The sequence below is a fragment of the Lissotriton vulgaris genome, chromosome 12 (assembly GCF_964263255.1).
Source record: "Lissotriton vulgaris chromosome 12, aLisVul1.2, whole genome shotgun sequence".
Classification (NCBI taxonomy): Eukaryota; Metazoa; Chordata; class Amphibia; order Caudata; family Salamandridae; genus Lissotriton; species Lissotriton vulgaris.
Window position 1 is genome coordinate 120464908 of NC_141700.1, and position 20377 is coordinate 120485284.

The 20377-nt window shown below is 43.8% G+C and overlaps 1 protein-coding gene and 1 long non-coding RNA gene across 3 annotated transcripts in view; one reads left to right on the top strand and one right to left on the bottom strand.

Moving 5' to 3' along the window:
- Positions 1-520: 520 nt before the first annotated feature.
- SIRPB2 (signal regulatory protein beta 2) overlaps positions 521-20377 on the top strand; it is a 620501-nt gene continuing 600644 nt past the window's right edge. For both annotated transcript variants that reach the window (XM_086947480.1, XM_086947479.1), the window contains exons 1-2: positions 521-582; positions 675-997. In XM_086947480.1, the coding sequence (XP_086803606.1) occupies positions 537-582; positions 675-997 (369 nt within the window). In that variant the 5' untranslated portion in view covers positions 521-536. The remainder of the gene's footprint in view (positions 583-674; positions 998-20377) is intronic.
- The window catches only part of LOC147673592 (uncharacterized), an 80578-nt gene continuing 65316 nt past the window's right edge, over positions 5116-20377 (bottom strand). Inside the window, exons 4-5 of the long non-coding RNA XR_015302628.1 lie at positions 12586-12638; positions 5116-7567 (exon numbers count right to left, since the gene is read on the bottom strand). This is a non-coding gene — a long non-coding RNA (uncharacterized LOC147673592). The remainder of the gene's footprint in view (positions 7568-12585; positions 12639-20377) is intronic.

Here is a 20377-nt window from a genome sequence, read left to right on the forward strand (position 1 = left end):
CAGAGCTGTGTGCTGTAATTGAGGAATCTGAATGTGTAGGAGAACATTATGTTCTCCCTACAAAAGGGTGCTTTAGGTTCAAGAGCTAGTTTAATTATCAGGAGCAATTTTCACTTGTCTATAAATAGCTCCTAAGTGGAGAGAGAGCAAAACAGGCACAGTTGTTGTTTGCCATTTTCAATTCCCAACTATTTACAAATGGGTGCAAATACCGCCTCTAGACAAGTGCATATGTTATTTGTAGTGGAGGTATTTGTGTCTGATATTTTCACCAATTTTTAAATAAGTATGGTAGAGAGTTGTTCAAATAATTTAGTCATCTTTCCTGCCAGCCACACTTTAAATGAGAAACAGTTCTGGGACTATCCACAAAATGAGCACCAGACGAGGCTCTATTTCCATCTTTACAGCCTTAGCTTGGGTTGTCAGCCCTTGCAGGCTGAATATTTGCATTGATTGACAGGGAGGAGTTGCCTCTTCTGGTATAAATGGTTCCACCAGAGGCAACCTTAACAGGGCTCTGCTCACCTGTTGTGATGGTGATCATCAGGGTGTTCTTCACCACTGCATTGTGGATATCATGTGGGTGCAACAGGATCAGGTATATGTTGCATGACCCCATATGATTGTCGGGCAGGTGTCTAACAATTTTTTTCTGCATATTTTTTCCTCAGGTTCTCAGTCGCAGGCGCCGGTGCTGACTCCGGCCCGCACCTCAGTCCCTTTGGGACAGAGCATAACCTTCAATTGCAATGTTGGAGTTAAAGATAATGGTTGGATGGCTTTCATCAAGCAGACTCCAGGTGATGGTCCCCTGGGCATCGTGTCTCATCATCATTCATGGACGGATCCAAAATATGCACCAGGGGTGTCCTCAGCTCACTTTACAGCCACCATCAATCCTGCTGGGACCGAGTACCAGTTTATTATACGCAATATCAAACTCACGGATGCTGCAAAATATTACTGCATAAAATGGTATGTGAGTCTTTCTGGATACCACTGTGAAAGAGACCTTGACAAAAACACTACTATCTCTGCAGAAACAGGAACAGAGAAAAGATGATTTGCATATGTACCAAACCTGCCCAGTTAGCTATATCTTATTTCTGGTTTATTGCTACTACATCAGCTTTCAACTTCTACTTTCTTTTGTTATTGTACAATACATATTGCCAGTGTTTTTGTTATGAACAAAGATTGAATAAAGAGATAGTATGAATCATAAATCTTTTTTGCAAAGCAAACGTTTACCATTGTGTTCTTAAATGCAACGTGGGCAGTCTGCGATTTATAGATGAGTAAATAGAAACCTTTATACTTAGACTAAAAGCAGCAATTTAAATCAATTCAAATTTATGTTTACTTGTTTACACCACACACACATTTTCTAAAGTCTCGAGTATGTGAAAATTGTATCCTTTCTTTAAAACCTGAAAACATTAGGTCACATTTTGACACTTTTAGAGGATTATCACAACTTTTTTTTCAAGTTTGTATGTCATTTCATTTCAAAGTACTTTATTTGGTTTTAGAATAAAACCATAAAAGTTGCACAACTCCATCTAAAAATGTAAAAACATACATTTCATGACAATAAAAGGTTAATAATTAATCCTATAAAAACAGAGAAATCTATATACATCTAGATCAGTGATAAAAAAAGAGAGGGGAAAACCGGGCAACCAGTAACCGTAAATTCAACTTCATAGATGGTAATAGGGGGATGCCAACCATTATTAAAGGTTTATTAGTTCTCCATACAGATTCTAGATCTCAATGAGGATTTCAGAAAACCTACTACAAATGGAATACATTCTGGTTTCACCAATTGCAGATAAAAAGGAGCTGGGCAGACCTGGGTAAAATTCAGCTTTTTTAAAAGGGGTGTTAAAAAAATCTGCGAGGTACTTCATAGAAATTACAGAAAAACATAAAGTGCAGCAAATCCTAAGGAGACACTCCGTCGCAGCCACAGGATGCTAACACCTGGCCTCTACAGCTTCCTTTTGGTACAGCAAGTAAAAAATAAAAGTCATCCAAATGAAACCTGATCAATAAAAACCGCTCATCGGTCGACAGGGGCCACAGAAGATGTGGTTCTGTAGATGGAGTAGTTTTAAGCATCACAAATTTACGGACCCTGGGTTTTCCCAATTCTACTCCATCTCTGCCAAGTTTTTTGAGGGAGGTAAACGTCTTCTTTACAAATTCCACATCCTCTAGGGTAAAAAAAAAGATCCATCCGCCCCAGTTCTTCAAAACAGCCCTTTATATATTTTAACCATGGAATGCATAACATGTGGTCAAGGCTCAAAACTTCTCTCAAAATCTGGTGGTTAAGAACTAGGTCTTTGTTTAACCAGCAATTGAGCCAAAACAGCAAGGGGCGCATGGCCAAAATATCACAAATAAATGGCAACCCTGTTTCTTCATGTACCACCAAATTTGATGTTCCTCTAGGCACCCCGAGGAACTGTTTTAACAAGATATTCTGGAGGGATGCCATCCGGCCCTGAAGCCTTATTACACGACAGCCCTGAGATGCCTTTCTCCACCTCTTTATGCTCAAACACTACTGGGACGTTAGTATAAACCCTGACTTGGAGTTGCTGATGATCTGTAGCGCTTTTAAAAATGGATTTAAAATGAGACACCCATTCATACTCTGTTATATTAGTGCCTACTTCTCTGACCCCTGCCTTCTCAAATAAGGGTGGAGTAATAATACCCCAGAACCTAGAGCTACTCCCTAAGGTACTTGGCTCTAGTAATTCTCTCCACCTTGCTTCCTTTAGTTCTCCCTTGCGAGTGGCCAATGCCAGTTTATACTTGAGACGATGGGCACGAATCAGAGATTGATATCTCGGGGTAGCTTTTAAGGCTTCCTTTAAATCTCTAGCAGCTTTGGAACATGAAGGATCAAACCAACTGGGGTCACGAGGCACCGTCTTATGAGAAGGGGCGTTTAACAATGCCCCTACCTTACAGATAATACCATCGAAGGTCTTGAGGACACCCCCAGGGAGGGAGCCAGGCGACACACAGAATGCTATTTCAGATGCGCATGACTCTTGTACCTCGCCATGAAATGTCCGGCACTACCTGGGACCATTTTAGGCGGCGCCTTCCATCCATAGGTCTCAGCGTACCAGGCACTATCACCCTGGCATGACTTGTCAACAGACCACCTCCCAGGTACACACAAATGTGGTTATGATCGCTGAACACACTGTCCATGATTGTAAACCCCCGAAGGTTGGACTGAAGCCTAGCTGAGATCAAAATATGATCTATAAAAGAACCGTTGCTTCGTCCTTTAAAAGACGGGACGGACTGTTGCTAAGGGGGGCAGAAAAATACATTGATGGTAACAAATCAAATTCATTGAGCATATTGTTAAATTCATCCCCCTGAACAGAGTGCTCAAAGTGAAATCCCAACTCTCTCATACAAGTGGTTTTGGGATCAACACATGGGTGAATGTTAAAGCCCGCGCCACCATAAGTCCATGTGCAACGGGGCAGCAGCACTGCCTAATATGGCAGATCAACTGAGCAATCTTACACTCCCCCTGTGCGTTAATTGTATTGTAAAAGATAATGATACCCATGCTATCATTTCCTCTCCTTAGGACGATAACTTGAAGATTTTTATTAGCAATGGGGAGTTGCTGGATCCTACAAGTCACGGTCACCGCTATGAATATAACCAAACCACCCCTAGCTCTGCCACAAACTGACGGGGACGCAGGGACAAAGAAGGCTTTGTATCCCTCCAGAAATAGGTTACAGTTCACCAGCCAAGTCTCCTGGAAGCAAATCACAAATAATTGCCTGATAAACTGCACCCATGAAGGGTCCTGAAATTTCCACGCCATTCCTGCAATGTTCCATGACAGGACGTTATAAGCTTCTAAGTTGGGGAACACCCCTTGATGTGGGGACGGCATCTGCTGCTGGGGACTAACCATCCCAGATAGCTCCATACTGCAGGGCACAACACTACAGGTGGGAGAGCAGGGGGACTTCTGTTGATGGGGTAAGTCTCCTATGGGCTCTAGGTTCTTGTGCAGTCAGGCACACTCGTCCAGCCTTGAAAGAACTGAGAATCTAATCAATAACTCTAGCCGAGGGCCAGGCTGATGCCCAGCCGAACGGGACACCCCCCCCCCCCCCCAAAAGATTGAAAATGGCTCCCCCTAAAACCTCAGAAGGTCTTCGGATCCACCTATTACATGGCATACTTATATTGTGGTGCCTTGTGTGGTCAGCCTTGTAGAAAAAACCCAGAGGCAGAACCTGGATACCAGAGTCCCTGGGAGTTGGTTCAAGATAAACACCCCGAAAGATTCTCTCCACAAGGAATAAGCTATTGAAATTCACGATAATACAGTCATCCCCTCCGGATTTCCTCGAGCTACCTATCCAACCACACGGCGTACCATGATGATATTGTGTTCCACCATTGAACCCACAGAGGTATTGCTCGAAAGCCAATGAGTAACCTTATTCTTAAGTTGAGTGAAATCCTCCTGGGAGCCTTGTGTAAGTGGTGTGACATTCCCCAAGATTACTACCAGTGGTGCGGATTGGGGTGGAAGATTGATGACCGCTAAATTCTGAGGGGCATTGGTTGAATATCCCTCCGACTCTTCTGATGTTGTTCCTGATCTAGGAGTAGCTTGGCCCTGGTGATTTGTAGATAGAACCCCATTAGATACCTGCCTGTCACTTATACCATCAGCCAACCCCTCTAAATCTTTGGAAGCCATATTTGCGCCGCGAGACTGGCCTCCGCCAGAAGGTCGGGAATCTACGGCTACCCCAGGCAAAGGTGAAGTGCCTGGCACTGTATTAACCTTGGTCGAGTTCAAAATCATAGGTTGGAAAGAATAAGTGGATTCTGAAGACTTATGTTGTTCTGCTAGGATTTGCTCTATACGGTTTAACTTAGCCATAATCGGGCTCCGCTTATCATCCAGCATGCAGCTCATAGCTGATTTAAAGGCTTCCAACATGGCCAAATTGATTATATTTGATGCTGGGGACACGGGTACCTTGTTGTTAGGGGCAGGCTTGGGGGGTACGTTAGGTTTAGTTTTTTTTTGGCTTGACTCCCTATTGGCTTACATTTTCTTTTCAAACTACCACTGGACCTGTGAGCCACCCTTAGATGTCGCTGGGAGCTTCTGGGGATGTATGAATAATAATACCACCCGTCCTACCATTCCCTATCATAAGGGAAGACGCACCACTCTTCCTGTTCCCGATAATCACAACGGGAGACAGTGTCCTAGGAGGCACCTCCCAGGGGGTTTCTTGTAGAGGAGATAGGGCTTCATTGACCTCTGATTCACTACCCAACCCAGGAGATGAAAGTATACTTGGTGCTTCACTGACAGGTTCCCTTGGTGGATTATTTGGCCCACCCAGGAAAAAGAATAGGCCAATAGAGGGAGATCTAGAGAGACGCCTGTTCACTAGTTCAATCTCCTTATCAATAACTGAGGCAGCTCTTAATAAAAAGGCATCCATAGTTGTAACAGTAGTTGCAGCTTTTGTCCCTTCTTGGCTCACTTGTGTCTTCTGCCTCCCCATGGCACCGAACCAAAGTGAACCCCCAAAACTTGAGATAAATTGACAGCACAGCAAGTAATGCCCTCGATCGAATGGACCACAACGGAATGTAAAGAGCGTCAGTAGAATCCTGTGTGGGTACTACTTCTCCCACATAATGGAGCTATACCTGCACACTTCTAATAATCCACCATCTAGATAAAAACAAAGTCACTGACCAGAGTGCAAATATTGCTCTATAGCTATAAAATTAAAACCAAGAGGGAGGGCCCAGCCCAGCCTACTCCGGCCCCTGACGGGCACAGAAGGGCCCGCCCTTGGTCTGGGCTTCGTCCGTGCTTCGTCCCGCGTGCGGTGGAGAGGCAGAGCTTCAAGAGCAATGGCCACGCCTCTTCCTCACTCACGGCAACTGTGGGTTGCCAGGTGCACCCTGGGGGCTGAAGTCCTCACCCCGGGTGATGAGATGACCGGTTTGCGGTGTGGCGGATAGATGTCTAGATAGGGCAGCGCAGCGTCCTTGTGGAACCCCCCCAATCTTGTTCTCAATTCTGGACCCAGAAAAAAACAGCAGAGAAGATCTCCCGTGCCGCGGGGGGAGAGGCTTTCACTAGAAGAGGGCAACACAATAATCCCCAAGGAACTGGGTAACATAAGTTTAATAGAAAAATGCACCTTGAGGAATTATTTCATATCATTACTCATTTTATATCAAGTCATATATATGTACATTGATTGAAAGGAACATAAGGAACATGGTATCTTTTGTTCAGCTTTATATCACACTTGAAACAAATATATGTCAAGAATCGTTACAAAAATTAATACAAAGAATAGGCAACAGAAAACACTACCATATTCAATACATCTTTTAGTAGTGCTATATACCGTTGGTACAACATGTATTAAACATATATATACATAAAGTGCTCCAGAAACATCAGTCAGCTAATCCATCAATTCTTTTTACAAATCCTGTTGTTGGTGATTGTAAACCAAACGGTATATAGGCGTCGACGTTTCGGTCTTTATCGTACAATTCACACCAAGACCATCCTCGGGACTATATGTTGCACAAGATATCTACAAAAATATACAATATATACACATTTAGTATATTAGATCCTACTACTTATGTCCAATATAATCGATTGTCTGCTAACATTAAACTAACCGTCACCACACCCAGTGTGACAATATAAAACAATCTACACAAATCAAACCCCATCGGGGTGTCCAATACTCACTGAACAGATATAAATCACCCAAGTCTTCCAGATCGAATTAAGGCTTCTCAATGAAGACCAATCAAGTTCAGACGTACTCCTGTATAAGTACAGAGTCAAAACATGCCCGATCAGTATGTCCTTTGACCAGCTCATGTCTACCCATAAGATACCATCATAATACTGGGAGCGTAGCTTACCTCCACAGTGTTGTCAAGGTAGTACGGTTCAAACGGGTATAAGTCTGCTATAAAATTTCATGTGCATACCGTCTCACCTATAAGATAGAAACAGGAGCATCCACTATCAGATAATTGTGGAGCCAATCACGGGTAACAATAGACACCTGGGGGGAGAGGCAGCGCTATAAGCATGATGGCCAAGCCTCCCCCTCACTCGCGGCAGCTCGGAGTTGCCTGGTGCACCCTGTGGGCTGAAGTCCTCACCCCGGGTGATGCGATGACCAGTGGCGGTGTGGCGGCAAGATGTCTAGGTAGGGCTCAGCGTCCTTGTAGAACCCCCAACATCGTTCTCAATTCTGGCTGCAGAATAAACAACAAAGAAGATCTCCCGTGCCACGGGGGGAGAGGCAGCGATTTAAGCGCAATGGCCACGCTTCTCCCTCACTCGCGGCAGCTGGGAGTTGCCTGGTGCACCCTGGGGGCTGAAGTCCTCACCCCTGGTGATGCAATGACCGGTGGCGGCAAGATGTCCAGGTAGGGCAGCGCAGCATCCTTGTGGAACCCCCAACCTTGTTCTCAATTCCTGCCGCAGAAAAAACAACAGAGAAGATCTCTAAAACCATCAAGGGGTTCTGACTGAACATGAATATTTGACATTAAAATATGGCTTACTTTAAGGTCCGAATATATGAAGGAGAAGGGAAACAACCTTTACATCGCAGATTTTACACCCGATACATTCACAACGCGGTTGTTACAACAACCGCATTGTTACAACGCAGTGTCATTACAATGCAAGTTGTTACAACCACTTGCGCTAGATGGCGATCTAAACTAAGGAATAGTATGATTTACTATTCCAACACCTTCCCTACTGTTGCACACTCTGTAGTTGGAATAGTAAACCCTACTATTCCTTAGTCCAGAGCGCCATCTAGCGCAAGTCGTTGTTACGACTTGATTTGTAAAGGAACTGCGTTGTAACAATGCGGTTGTTGTAACGACCACGTGTGAATGTATCGCGGTGTAAAATCCACGTTGTAAAGTGCTATATTCGAAGGGCAAGAGCCCTTAGATAATATCTGCGCCACGCATACTTTCTAATAGGCTATCCAGTGTGTTCCGAGCCGACCTTAACACTTTAAACTGGTACAGCTCGATTTGTTAATGAGCACTAACTGGTCAACTCAGGCAAGTTTCTCTGTTTTAAGTAGTTGTTACCCGTTAAGTCCTTCAGGCGGCTTATAGTTTGGTAATTTCATTTAACATCAACTTGTCTCACTTTTTTAATCTACAAGCCCAAAGGTACGCTGATGCGCTTGGGTGTACATCAGATTGAATATGGAGGGTAGCAGTGTGTCAGGCTTTAATTTATTTACACCAGAATGAAAAGTGTATAACTAACAACAACCATCAGTTCAACATCTTGATAAATGAGTTCACAGTCTTGGCGGTAATACAAGATCTAGCTCGACCTTTCTTCCAATTCTGGTGCATTTTGTTCATAGGTTTGATATCGCAAAGAAAGTCTTTGAAAGAAACAGTCATTATGAGCTGCACTCATTATACCTACAAATTGAGGCACAGTTTCCATATCAAACGATGAGACACAGAGACTTAGGCCCTGATTTAGATCACAACGGTGACGGATATCACATCCACCAAATTATAAAACCCCTAGGATTTTAAGGGATTTATATTTCAGCGAATTGGATATCCGTCACCACCATTGTGGCGGAGTAAGCCGTCTGCCGAAATCTAGCTCTTAATACTCAGCACCACCATGAAATCGCAAAAAGATCACGCAAACTCCCCATAAGCTTGTCTGACAACACACTAGCGCTATAGATTCCAGATGGTGCAGAATGCTTTGGAACGACTGCTTAGGATTACCATCTAATAAAACCTGTTACTTCTACCTGAATGTGACATTTCTAATTCACGGAGCAAAGAAAGAGGCAGGAAGATAAAGGCTGTATTATTTATAGGTGTCAAACAATCTGGCCTCAAAATACATAACCAACCTACTCTACTAAAATGTTATGTTATGTTAGGAGATTTTCAAAGCACCTGGATACTGAAGGAATGGATCTGAGATGGGATGGGATGGGATGCTGTTCCAGAGTTTGATTGTGTTGAGGACAATACCTCTAACACCCCATTGCATCTTCTTAAATGTCAGAACACATAATAGATTGGCAATGGACGTTCTGAGTTCTCTGTTGGGCTTGTATCTCTTGAAAGCTGACCTGAGAAAGTCTTGCCCTGAGTTATGCAGTCATTTGTGGGCCAAGCAGAGGGCTTTGAATTTAGCCCTTCTGCGCATGGGAAGCCAGTGAAGCTATGAAGTCCCTGCTCAATGGAATGTAATTTAGGAAGAATAAAAATCAGTCTTGCTGCAGCATTTCGGACCAATTTTAGTCGACTCATATGTTTTTCTAAGACGGTTAGATAAAGACTATTACAATAGCCCAGTCTTGGAAGTACAAGAAGGGATATTAATGTTTTTCTGTGGCTATCCGGAATGAAAGGAAGAATTTATTTTTTGTATCATTTTTATGATATGGTAAACTGCGGATGTGACAGATGATATTTGCACGCTCATATTAAGGTTGTCATCAACGATGAGTCCCAAATTCTTCACTTTTATTGACGGGGCGAGGAGGTAGGGGCAGATTATCAGGCCACCAATTGGTGGACCAAGCTGGAGAGGTGTTGCCAAACACCATAATCTCGGTTTTCCCTGCACTAAGCTTCAGGCAATGCCCACTCATCCAACCATTGATTGCCTTGATACAGTTACAGCATCTTAAGGGGCCTGATGAGTTATTATGAGCTGCTGCAATTGTCAACTGAGTGTCATCTGCATAAGCTGTTACCTCCAAGTTTAAGCTTCTAATGAGCTGGGGCCAATTTCGCTACATAAACATTAAAAAGAGTAGGACCCTGCGGGACTCCGCAAGGCAGTGAGAAAGGTGGGGAGTTAAATTTCCCTAACGCTACTGTTTGAGATCTGTCCCTGAGAAAGGAGGAGAGAAGCTCGAGTGCGACCCCCTTAACTCCTATTAAGAGTGGTATGATCAACAGTATCGAAGGCAGCAGATAGGTCCAGTAAAATCATAACTGCTGAACCTCCGCCATCTACTGCTTTCCTCACTTCCTCCATTGCCTTGACCAGGGGGGTTTCTGTACAATGCCCTGGTCAGAAGCCATACTGAGAGGTATCTAGGAGCAGATTGTCAAAAATGTATTTAGATAACTCCAGATTCATTATCTTCTCACAATTTTCAGAAGACAGAGGTTGACGTGCGATGGGACGATAGTTGGCCGTATTCTTAACCTTTAAATTGAACTTTTTTTTAAAGTGGAAGGATAGAAGCATGTTTCCAGGTCGAGGGGAAGGTCCCAGTAGCGAACATGATATTATTAAAGATCTGAGATAGCTTCCTCGCAATGTCAGGGACCATCTTCAAGATCTTTGCCGGACATGGGTCATAAGGGGAACCTGATTTGGATTGCAAAAGTAGGGAACTCACTTGTTTTGGTGAAGTGGCAGAAAAGTGTGTAAGTGAACAGTCGCTAAACGTAGAAGACACCTATAGAGCTGTGACAAGACCTTCCACCTATTGCCAGTGAAAAACTATCTTCCAAAGAGTACACAACATTCCCCTTTCAAGCTCCTCACCCTCTGAACACACTTCCAATTGAAGTCTGCTACATTCAGCCCCTTCAAGTTTAAACAAGCATTGGCAAAGCCAATGGGTCTCACTTTGGCTTTGCCAATGTGTTTTAGCCATGTTGCACACTAGCGTGGCTGCTGTTCAGCGTGGCTAAATGTTAGTGGGGTAAAGGAAAGTGGCATAGAGTAGAGCGCATAAAGTGAAGTAGAGTAGAGTGTTATGGAGACGTATAGAGTTGAGTTGCATACGATGGAGTGAAGTGGAGTGTCATGGAGGGAGTAAAGTGTGATAGAGTCGATGGGCATAGAATGGAGTAGCATTGAGTGTGTTACAGTGTCTGGAGTGGAGTAGAGTGCCAAGTAGTTGCATAGAGGGTCATGGAGTGGTGTAGTGCAGCGTGCAGTGGCTTAAAGGGTGTTGAAAAGAGTGGAGTACAGTGTTGTAGAGTAGAGGGGCGTAGATCAGAGTAGATTGTCATAGACTGAAGTGGCATAGAGTGGAGTAGTGTCGGATAGTGGAATGGAATAGAACCTAGCAGAGTGTTGTAGTGTTGAGTGGTACAGACTAGAATCGAGTGGCAGAGTCGAGTGGCATAGAGTGGAGTGCAGTAGTGTGTCATCGAATAGAGTGGAGTAAAGTGGCGTGGAGTGACATTGAGGGAGTTGTGTTGTAGAGTGGAATAGAGTAGAGGAAAGTGTTGTAGAGTGGAGTAGAGTGGAGCACAGTTTCGTGGAGTAGAGCAAACACAAGGAGATGATGGACGGAGTGCTGAAAATTTTCAGACACTCACACCCAGTCACAGATCTGGGTTGAATCCGTCATCCTTCTTTAGCCTACTTCGAAACCTCAGTTGAGACCCAGCTATTTTCAAATCAGTCTTGACCCTGTGCCTCATGGGAACAGTCCAGCCCGAACTAGTAGAGCGTCATAAGGTGGAGTATCATAGAGTGCAGTGTGGTAGAATTTTGAGGAGGGGCCTAGAGTGAAATGCCGTAAAGTACAGTGGGGCAGAGTAGATTGGCCTAGATTGCAGTGTTGCAGAGTGCATTGTGTTGAGTAAAGTGGTGTAAAGTGCATTGACGTAGAGTCCAGTGACATAGAGCAGAATGTTTCAGTGTATAGTGAAGCGGCATAGAGTGCAGTGATTCAGGGTTGTAGAGTAGACTGGCATATAGTGTGGTGGTGTACTGTAGAGTGGTATAGAGTGCAGTGCTGTGGAGTGCAGTGGTGCAGAATGGATTAGAGCGATGTGGAGTGATGCAGAGTGTAATGGGATTCAGTGCAGTAGAGAGGTGTAGAGTTGAATGGTGCAGAGTAGAGTGCAGTGACGTAGAGTGCAGAGGCAGAGGGGAGTGACGCAGCGTAGAGTGGTGCAGAGTAGAATAGAGTGGCTTGGAGTGTTGCAGAGTATAGTATAGTGGCATAGAGTGCAGTTGTGCAGAGCTGTTAGAGTAGAGTGCAGTGGCATATAGTGCATTTGCTGCAGGCTGTTTTTTCAACATTGTAATCAGGAATTACACGCAAGCAGGCATATTAACTTTGTACAGGAAAAGGCAAGAAAAATATTACAGTTAAAAAAAGAATAAGGTTAATTAAGAAGGTTAAGCTAATGGCAAATGTTTCTTAATTACAAAATAGAGTATGGATGACTTAAATAGAGAAAGCGAAGAGGTTGTGGGACTGCCGCTCCATCCCCTGTGACGATGTAATGTCCTACGGTGCAGTCATTCTAGCTGGCACAGAACATATGCATAGCATGAAGCCAGGTCAACCAGACCAGGGGACATCACAGCAATGTTATATCCCCAGTAAATGGAAGCATGGACAGTACAAGCCAGTGTGGGGTGTAACGCAAAACACTGCCATGCAGAACAATCTTCGAACTGGCCTAATACCAGTGCAATATCAAAAAGATGCTTACCCGAACGAACCAATCAACGGATTTACTCTCCCCAGTTACTTTTTCGGGGTCTTCTAAGACAAGGAGAAAAGTTTGAAAAGGGAGATCAAACGGGCATAAAAGAGGAAAACATAATGATCTATATTTTCATGGGTGCAAATGTCCCCCGAAACTCGTTGTGTTCTCTGAGGTGCTAATGGGTGGCTTAATACAATTGCGCAGTCACTCACATGTGCAGTCACTCACATAGCTTTCTTTATTTGAATGCCGATGCTCTTGGAACACGCTTTCATGGTATTATACTCCCACTGCAGTCTGAACAGGGGATATTAAGGGATCAGAAAATAAACGTAGGGAGGGTCAAGTAGGGCTATATTTAACGACCAGAACAACTCATGCCCTAAGAGAAACTGTCAACAAGCAAAAGAGAGGCCTGGTCAGAAACCTGCAAGTGTGCCGCAACCGGACTAGTATCCCAAAACCATTAGAAGCACTAGAAGTGAGAGCCCAAGTCTGTTTGAAAAAATTCCCATCAGCCCACCCATGTGGTGGAGTGTCGTCATATGGGAGATGTCACCAATCCAATTCACAAACAGTGCACCTAGTCATGGCGCAGAGATGGATGGATTAACATGGTGTAAATACGGACCACTGGGCTTCACTGGTGATGCTAATGGGGTGCAGTGCAAAAAATAAGAGTGATAAATGTGAGGATAAAATTGACTCCAAGGGCCAAAATCAATTTTAATTAGTATGGCGCTCGGGTCAAGATTAAAATTCTGCCAAATAGTTTGAAATAATAACTACATGTGGGCAGAGTAAGTGAAGGTCGACATGTTTCAGCTGTACTGACTATTGGTCTTAGCTTTCTTCAGGACCATTAGGGAAACTGCGACTGCCAATCAAAAAATCAAAGGATCAGTGATGCACGCTAATATACATTGGATAAGTCCTACCAGTTCCTCTGAGCCCAGATGAATACTGTAGGAAGTCCAGAACTTTGTGTATCTCCTAAAGAAGAGACATAGACGTGAATCAGAAACCATCTAGTGCAAACCGGATTTTAGGAAAACAAGCACAGGATACAAAGCACACAAGCAGAGCGATGGAGACACTTTCTCTCCGCTGAACTATATTTAAATTAGTGTATTTAAAATCACATCAACAAGAGTGTCTGTGGTAACTTACCCAGCATTATGTGGGAGTACGCCTCACCTCACCCGGAACCCTCTCGGGAAGAAGGGAGGCCCCGCTCTAGTTAAGGAGGGAAATGGACAGAAAAAGTACCTTTGAGAAATAGCAAAGGGACTAACAACCATGATTGCTGCCATATCAAAATTGAGCTTAACAAAACCTAGCTTTACAGAAAAAGAGACTCAACCAGGTATAAGAAAATAGGCTGGGTGACTCTACAGGGAGGTAGTCAGCCTATACTTGGAGGGCTGTTCCTAGCGATAAAATGACTACAAGTGGCTACCAAATAACCATAGAGAACTGTATCAAATAACAAGCATAAAACAGGGAGCAACTACCAAAGCCTTGCAGTGACTGAATGCTGTGCAAATCACAGAAGACTTAAAGAAAGAAGGGCTAGTAATGCAGTGGCTCGCCCTACTCAGTTGGCAAGGGGAAGACCTAGTACCCTACCTGTCCGTCGGTACCTCGATGCAGGCGTCCGAGAGGGAACGGAGGTACCGACGCTTTACACGCTTGTGTATAAATACCCTCGTTAATTGGGTAACTGACTGCAGCTGTGGGCGTTCCTGAACGCGTCCGCTTAAGAAATCGGATGCCTGCGCTCGATAGCGCATGCCCTAGGCAACCCGATAGTGCGGCGCGTTGAAAGCGAACCCTGAACGCGCATGCGCAATGTGTTCTGATTGAAACGCGCATGCGCGAGCTCTGAGCCTTGCGTTTCAGAGCAGCGCATGTGCCGAACTATACTGCGCATGCGCTGATATTGAGACTCAGCCAAAGGCGATCGTCGCGCCGATGTCTATTACCAGAAAGGGACACAAGCGTCTGCACAACAGGCTATCATTTTAAAAGGCACTGAGACGTAAAAAGATGTTTGTATATACAATCCCTGATACAATAGTGGAGAAGAACATATGCACAAAAAGGCCATAGTATATATGTATATACAGTACAAAAATTGGACCATAATGAGTAGCTGTATACATACACCTGATGATGAAAAAAATTGTTTTATATTGAAAAGAGTGTACAGAGAAGGAGCAATTTACATGTATGACATAATGTGTGTAAGGCTTAGATTGACTACATATGGTCTAGGATGACGGTTTCTCTGTTATAAGGAATCTAGCTTCCTGAGGTGATCTAGCTTCCTGAGGTAGCGAAATTCCTCTTCAGGAAGGAGCAGAAATGGATTTTTCTTTTGAAAAGTCATATACAAGGTCTGAATGATGACATACCGTGGACATCGCTGTAAATCCAACTAGTCCATTGTCTTTTGGCATCTGTTTTCTGCAGTTTACTCATTCTGGGGTTATTTATGATGCCATCCTAGACCATATGTAGTCAATCTAAGCCTTACACACATTATGTCATACATGTAAATTGCTCCTTCTCTGTACACTCTTTTCAATATAAAACAATTTTTTTCATCATCAGGTGTATGTATACAGCTACTCATTATGGTCCAATTTTTGTACTGTATATACATATATACTATGGCCTTTTTGTGCATATGTTCTTCTCCACTATTGTATCAGGGATTGTATATACAAACATCTTTTTACGTCTCAGTGCCTTTTAAAATGATAGCCTGTTGTGCAGACGCTTGTGTCCCTTTCTGGTAATAGACATCGGCGCGACGATCGCCTTTGGCTGAGTCTCAATATCAGCGCATGCGCAGTATAGTTCGGCACATGCGCTGCTCTGAAACGCAAGGCTCAGAGCTCGCGCATGCGCGTTTCAATCAGAACACATTGCGCATGCGCGTTCAGGGTTCGCTTTCAACGCGCCGCACTATCGGGTTCCGATTTCTTAAGCGGACGCGTTCAGGAACGCCCACAGCTGCAGTCAGTTACCCAATTAACGAGGGTATTTATACACAAGCGTGTAAAGCGTCGGTACCTCCGTTCCCTCTCGGACGCCTGCATCGAGGTACCGACGGACAGGTAGGGTACTAGGTCTTCCCCTTGCCAACTGAGTAGGGCGAGCCACTGCATTACTAGCCCTTCTTTCTTTAAGTCTTCTGTGATTTGCACAGCATTCAGTCACTGCAAGGCTTTGGTAGTTGCTCCCTGTTTTATGCTTGTTATTTGATACAGTTCTCTATGGTTATTTGGTAGCCACTTGTAGTCATTTTATCGCTAGGAACAGCCCTCCAAGTATAGGCTGACTACCTCCCTGTAGAGTCACCCAGCCTATTTTCTTATACCTGGTTGAGTCTCTTTTTCTGTAAAGCTAGGTTTTGTTAAGCTCAATTTTGATATGGCAGCAATCATGGTTGTTAGTCCCTTTGCTATTTCTCAAAGGTACTTTTTCTGTCCATTTCCCTCCTTAACTAGAGCGGGGCCTCCCTTCTTCCCGAGAGGGTTCCGGGTGAGGTGAGGCGTACTCCCACATAATGCTGGGTAAGTTACCACAGACACTCTTGTTGATGTGATTTTAAATACACTAATTTAAATATAGTTCAGCGGAGAGAAAGTGTCTCCATCGCTCTGCTTGTGTGCTTTGTATCCTGTGCTTGTTTTCCTAAAATCCGGTTTGCACTAGATGGTTTCTGATTCACGTCTATGTCTCTTCTTTAGGAGATACACAAAGTTCTGGACTTCCTACAGTATTCATCTGGGCTCAGAGGAACTGGTAGGACTTATCCAATGTATATTAGCGTGCATCACTGATCCTTTGATTTTTTGATTGGCAGTCGCAGTTTCCCTAATGGTCCTGAAGAAAGCTAAGACCAATAGTCAGTACAGCTGAAACATGTCGACCTTCACTTACTCTGCCCACATGTAGTTATTATTTCAAACTATTTGGCAGAATTTTAATCTTGACCCGAGCGCCATACTAATTAAAATTGATTTTGGCCCTTGGAGTCAATTTTATCCTCACATTTATCACTCTTATTTTTTGCACTGCACCCCATTAGCATCACCAGTGAAGCCCAGTGGTCCGTATTTACACCATGTTAATCCATCCATCTCTGCGCCATGACTAGGTGCACTGTTTGTGAATTGGATTGGTGACATCTCCCATATGACGACACTCCACCACATGGGTGGGCTGATGGGAATTTTTTCAAACAGACTTGGGCTCTCACTTCTAGTGCTTCTAATGGTTTTGGGATACTAGTCCGGTTGCGGCACACTTGCAGGTTTCTGACCAGGCCTCTCTTTTGCTTGTTGATATTAAGGGATCGCCAAACAAGCACCATGGAGAGACAGGGAGAGAGAGAGAGCGATGATCATTAATATTGTGATGCACGAATAAGCGTACATATATTTGCTGATTAGTATAACCAGAGGGTGAACAGCGTCTTTATAGCAACTAGTGATAACCAGCTAAAAATAACGATTCATTACTTTGTTGCACATGCAGAGTTGTTCCTTGAGAACTGACCTATCTCTGCTATATAATTCCTGTTTCAGGTTGGTTGTGCCTCCTACCTGACCTGAGATTTTTTTATTGTAAGATTTGTTTTTCCTTTGGGACTGCGTTTTCTCAGAAGCTCTTTGACTTGCTGCAGGGAGACTGTGTTTTGTTTTTAACCTGGAACCCAACTACACTTTAGAGAGCACCATGCCTTGCCTAAGAGCCAAACGAAGATACCCGGCTAATGCCGGAAGAACTTTATCTTTTTAGGTCGAGCCTGGGCAGCTCATGCGCTAGTCTGCGAGGCATACTGCATTTGAGTATGGACTTGAAGCCCCACCCACTCTCCACCCATATTTGTCATTGGCTTGTGTCACTGTCCTTCATAAATGCTGGCTTTTGATTCGGTAATAGGCTCTGGTTAGCCCCTCCTTAGTACCTTAGTGGCCTTGTCTTCATTTGTAACCTCCCATGAGGATTGGCCCTTTTACTTCTGTTGTTACAGGGTATGTCTTATTTAGTCTGTAAGCAGTAGTTTCTTTAATGAGTTTCTCCTACTGCAGGCAAGACGTGCTTTCCTGCAACATTCAGAGCGCCATGCACACTTTCACTTTCCAAGCAGCGTGGGACAATGGCGGCTGTTTCTTTGAAATGCAATAGGCCTTGTATTTACATGAGTTTGAGCTCTTGGCATTGTAAATGACAATGCCTTTTATTTATGTGTTAATGATCAAAACAGATAAATAAAAGGCATTGTCATTTACAAGGCCAATAGCTTCAACTCTCGCAAATGTGAGACCTATTGCATTGCAAATGCTTGTTTAACCCTGAGTGAGGGGTGAGGTCAGTGGAGGGTGGTGGAGAGTGTATTAGGGGCAGAAGAGTCTGGTGCCAACCAGATGGGAGCCATAGGAAGGAGTTCTGTCAGTCAGACTCACACTGAGCTTGAGTCATCCACAAGCCCTTCCGTCTTCATGGGATTTTACAAGATTTCAGACAGGAAATATCGATTCCTGGTGTTTCTTGGTTCACAAAATGTAGCTGTTGGAGCATCAACCAATTGTGATTGGGGCGATCCGATTGTGATCTCCCGTTAAGATATCGCTCTGTTAGAATCACAATCAGAGCCCTTGTAGCATTACTTCACGACCTTCGCAACAGCATGCGCTTTTCAATAGTTTCACAATTATGGCTAAATCCATATAAAAAAACTAGGCTCAATGTACAGTACATTGCTGTAATTTCTGTATAATATTCCAGTACAAATGTGTGTGTAATGTTTTGAAGACTGATGAGAGGATAGTTCACAAGCTGCACTATACTTCTTTTATTCTCTATAGGGATAAAGATCGCCTTTGACATGATTTGGCTTTTAAGAAGTGTTCTTGAGTCCACCTAATAACACACACACGTGTAGGTCAGTTTTACCGGTAACTTTGGCATAACCTTTTAGGCACCCCATGAGAACCTTGCACAATAGAGACGCTGGCATTTATAAAAAGGGAAATAATTAGAACCATTTCAGTTTGAGTTTAAGGTTCATGCTATTTACTGTTTTATTCCCATACCCTCCTTCAGTGTTCTTGTATAAAAAAAATGATCCCCTATCTCCCTGTTCATTGTACAGTTTTGTGGCATCTCATATCTTTCTCCTGTAGTGAGGTTTGCTGGACGGTTCACCAGCAGGAGTAGCTATATCAAGAAAGGTAAAAGAAAACATGAGTTGTGATGCTCAGCACAAACATTTGTTTATACTGTCTATAGTGGCATAGTGACAGACCATTGCTGGTCCGTTATGGCCACTGGAATTTAATTTTCAATCATTCAATCAGGATTTATAAAGAGTGGCTGCTTCACCCGTGTGGGTTTCCAGGCGCTGTGGGATCATGCTGCCTGTACCTATTGGTTGACTATCCAGGTCTTGCGATCCTTTCTGATTTGCTGGAGTGATAGTGAGGCTCTGTAGAGCAGGGGAGGATGTTCTAAGTCTTAGCTGCCAGGTGGGAGAAGGAGCGGCCTCAGCTGTTTGCTTGGCGGATGGTTTGGGTGACTGCTAGGCTGAGTAACCCAGAATGAAGCTCCCTGGTGCGTTGGTGACATTTCACTTGTTTGTTGAGGTATGCTGGTCCTTCGTTGTGTTGTGCTTTGTACACGTGGGTGAGCAGCTTGAACTGGCATCTCTTCGCAACTGGTAGTCAGTGTAGTTTCCTGAGGTGAAGAGTGAGGTGTGTATGCCCATAGAGGTCGAGGATGTGTCTGGCTGCTGTGTTCTGGATGGTCCGGCCTCCGACGGACGCCTCGCCACGACTTTACAATTGAGGGACGTGCTACATACTGCCGCCCACACTATCGTGTTAGAATTCAGGCTGTTTTGATCTATTAGTGCCGCTATGCGAAGAAGCCTGCCCGGTAAACGGTGCCCCATTGATCGCGAGGGATTTCTACCGGAAATATCGTTCGAGAGGGGAAGAGTGGTCTCTTTATATCGGGAGGGGACACCTCCATCTGTTAGAACCCAGAACTGGACCCACGTTGTTTCCTTTCATCACTTGTATTGTGATTCTCTCTCATTTCGCTGTGAAGTATTCTGACCTCTTGTTTACACCTCTACGCATTCCCATGTGTGTGAATAGGGATATTGTCTAATGACTGAATATTGTGATATGGAGCGGCAGCCCTGAGCCTAGCTCTCTACATACTACTGTTTATATCTATTGATGTATTCTTCAAACCTATGGACCTGTTTTGAAAACACACAGAAGCGAATACTTGTAATTGTTTGCGCCCTGTCGACGGATTGGTGAATATCGGTCCTGTTCCGAAACGCGCGTCGGCGCTTTTCTTCTTTTTTCGCTTTGCTTTGTTTCATTTGTGTATGTTTGTTTCTAATGGTGTACATATTCTGTAAAGTGTTTGTACTTTTTGTATATATTGTTTATTGGTATGACTGATGATGGATCGTATGGGTGTGATTGGTTGTTACTTTGAAGGTGTGAGAGGGTATGTGCCGCATACATTTTGATATGTAAATAGATTTTGTATATACATTTGTGCCTTTATTATTATATGACCTATAAATGAAAACTTCAGAAAATAATAATAAATAGATATATATGTTTTTCAAATAAATACTCTCTGTGTGGGACTACGATGATGTCTGTTATGGACTAGAGTGTTCGCCATTTAATAGATTTAGTCTTAGGGGGGGTCCTCTTGTTTTTGATTATAGTTTTTCCCTGCCTCCTCCCCC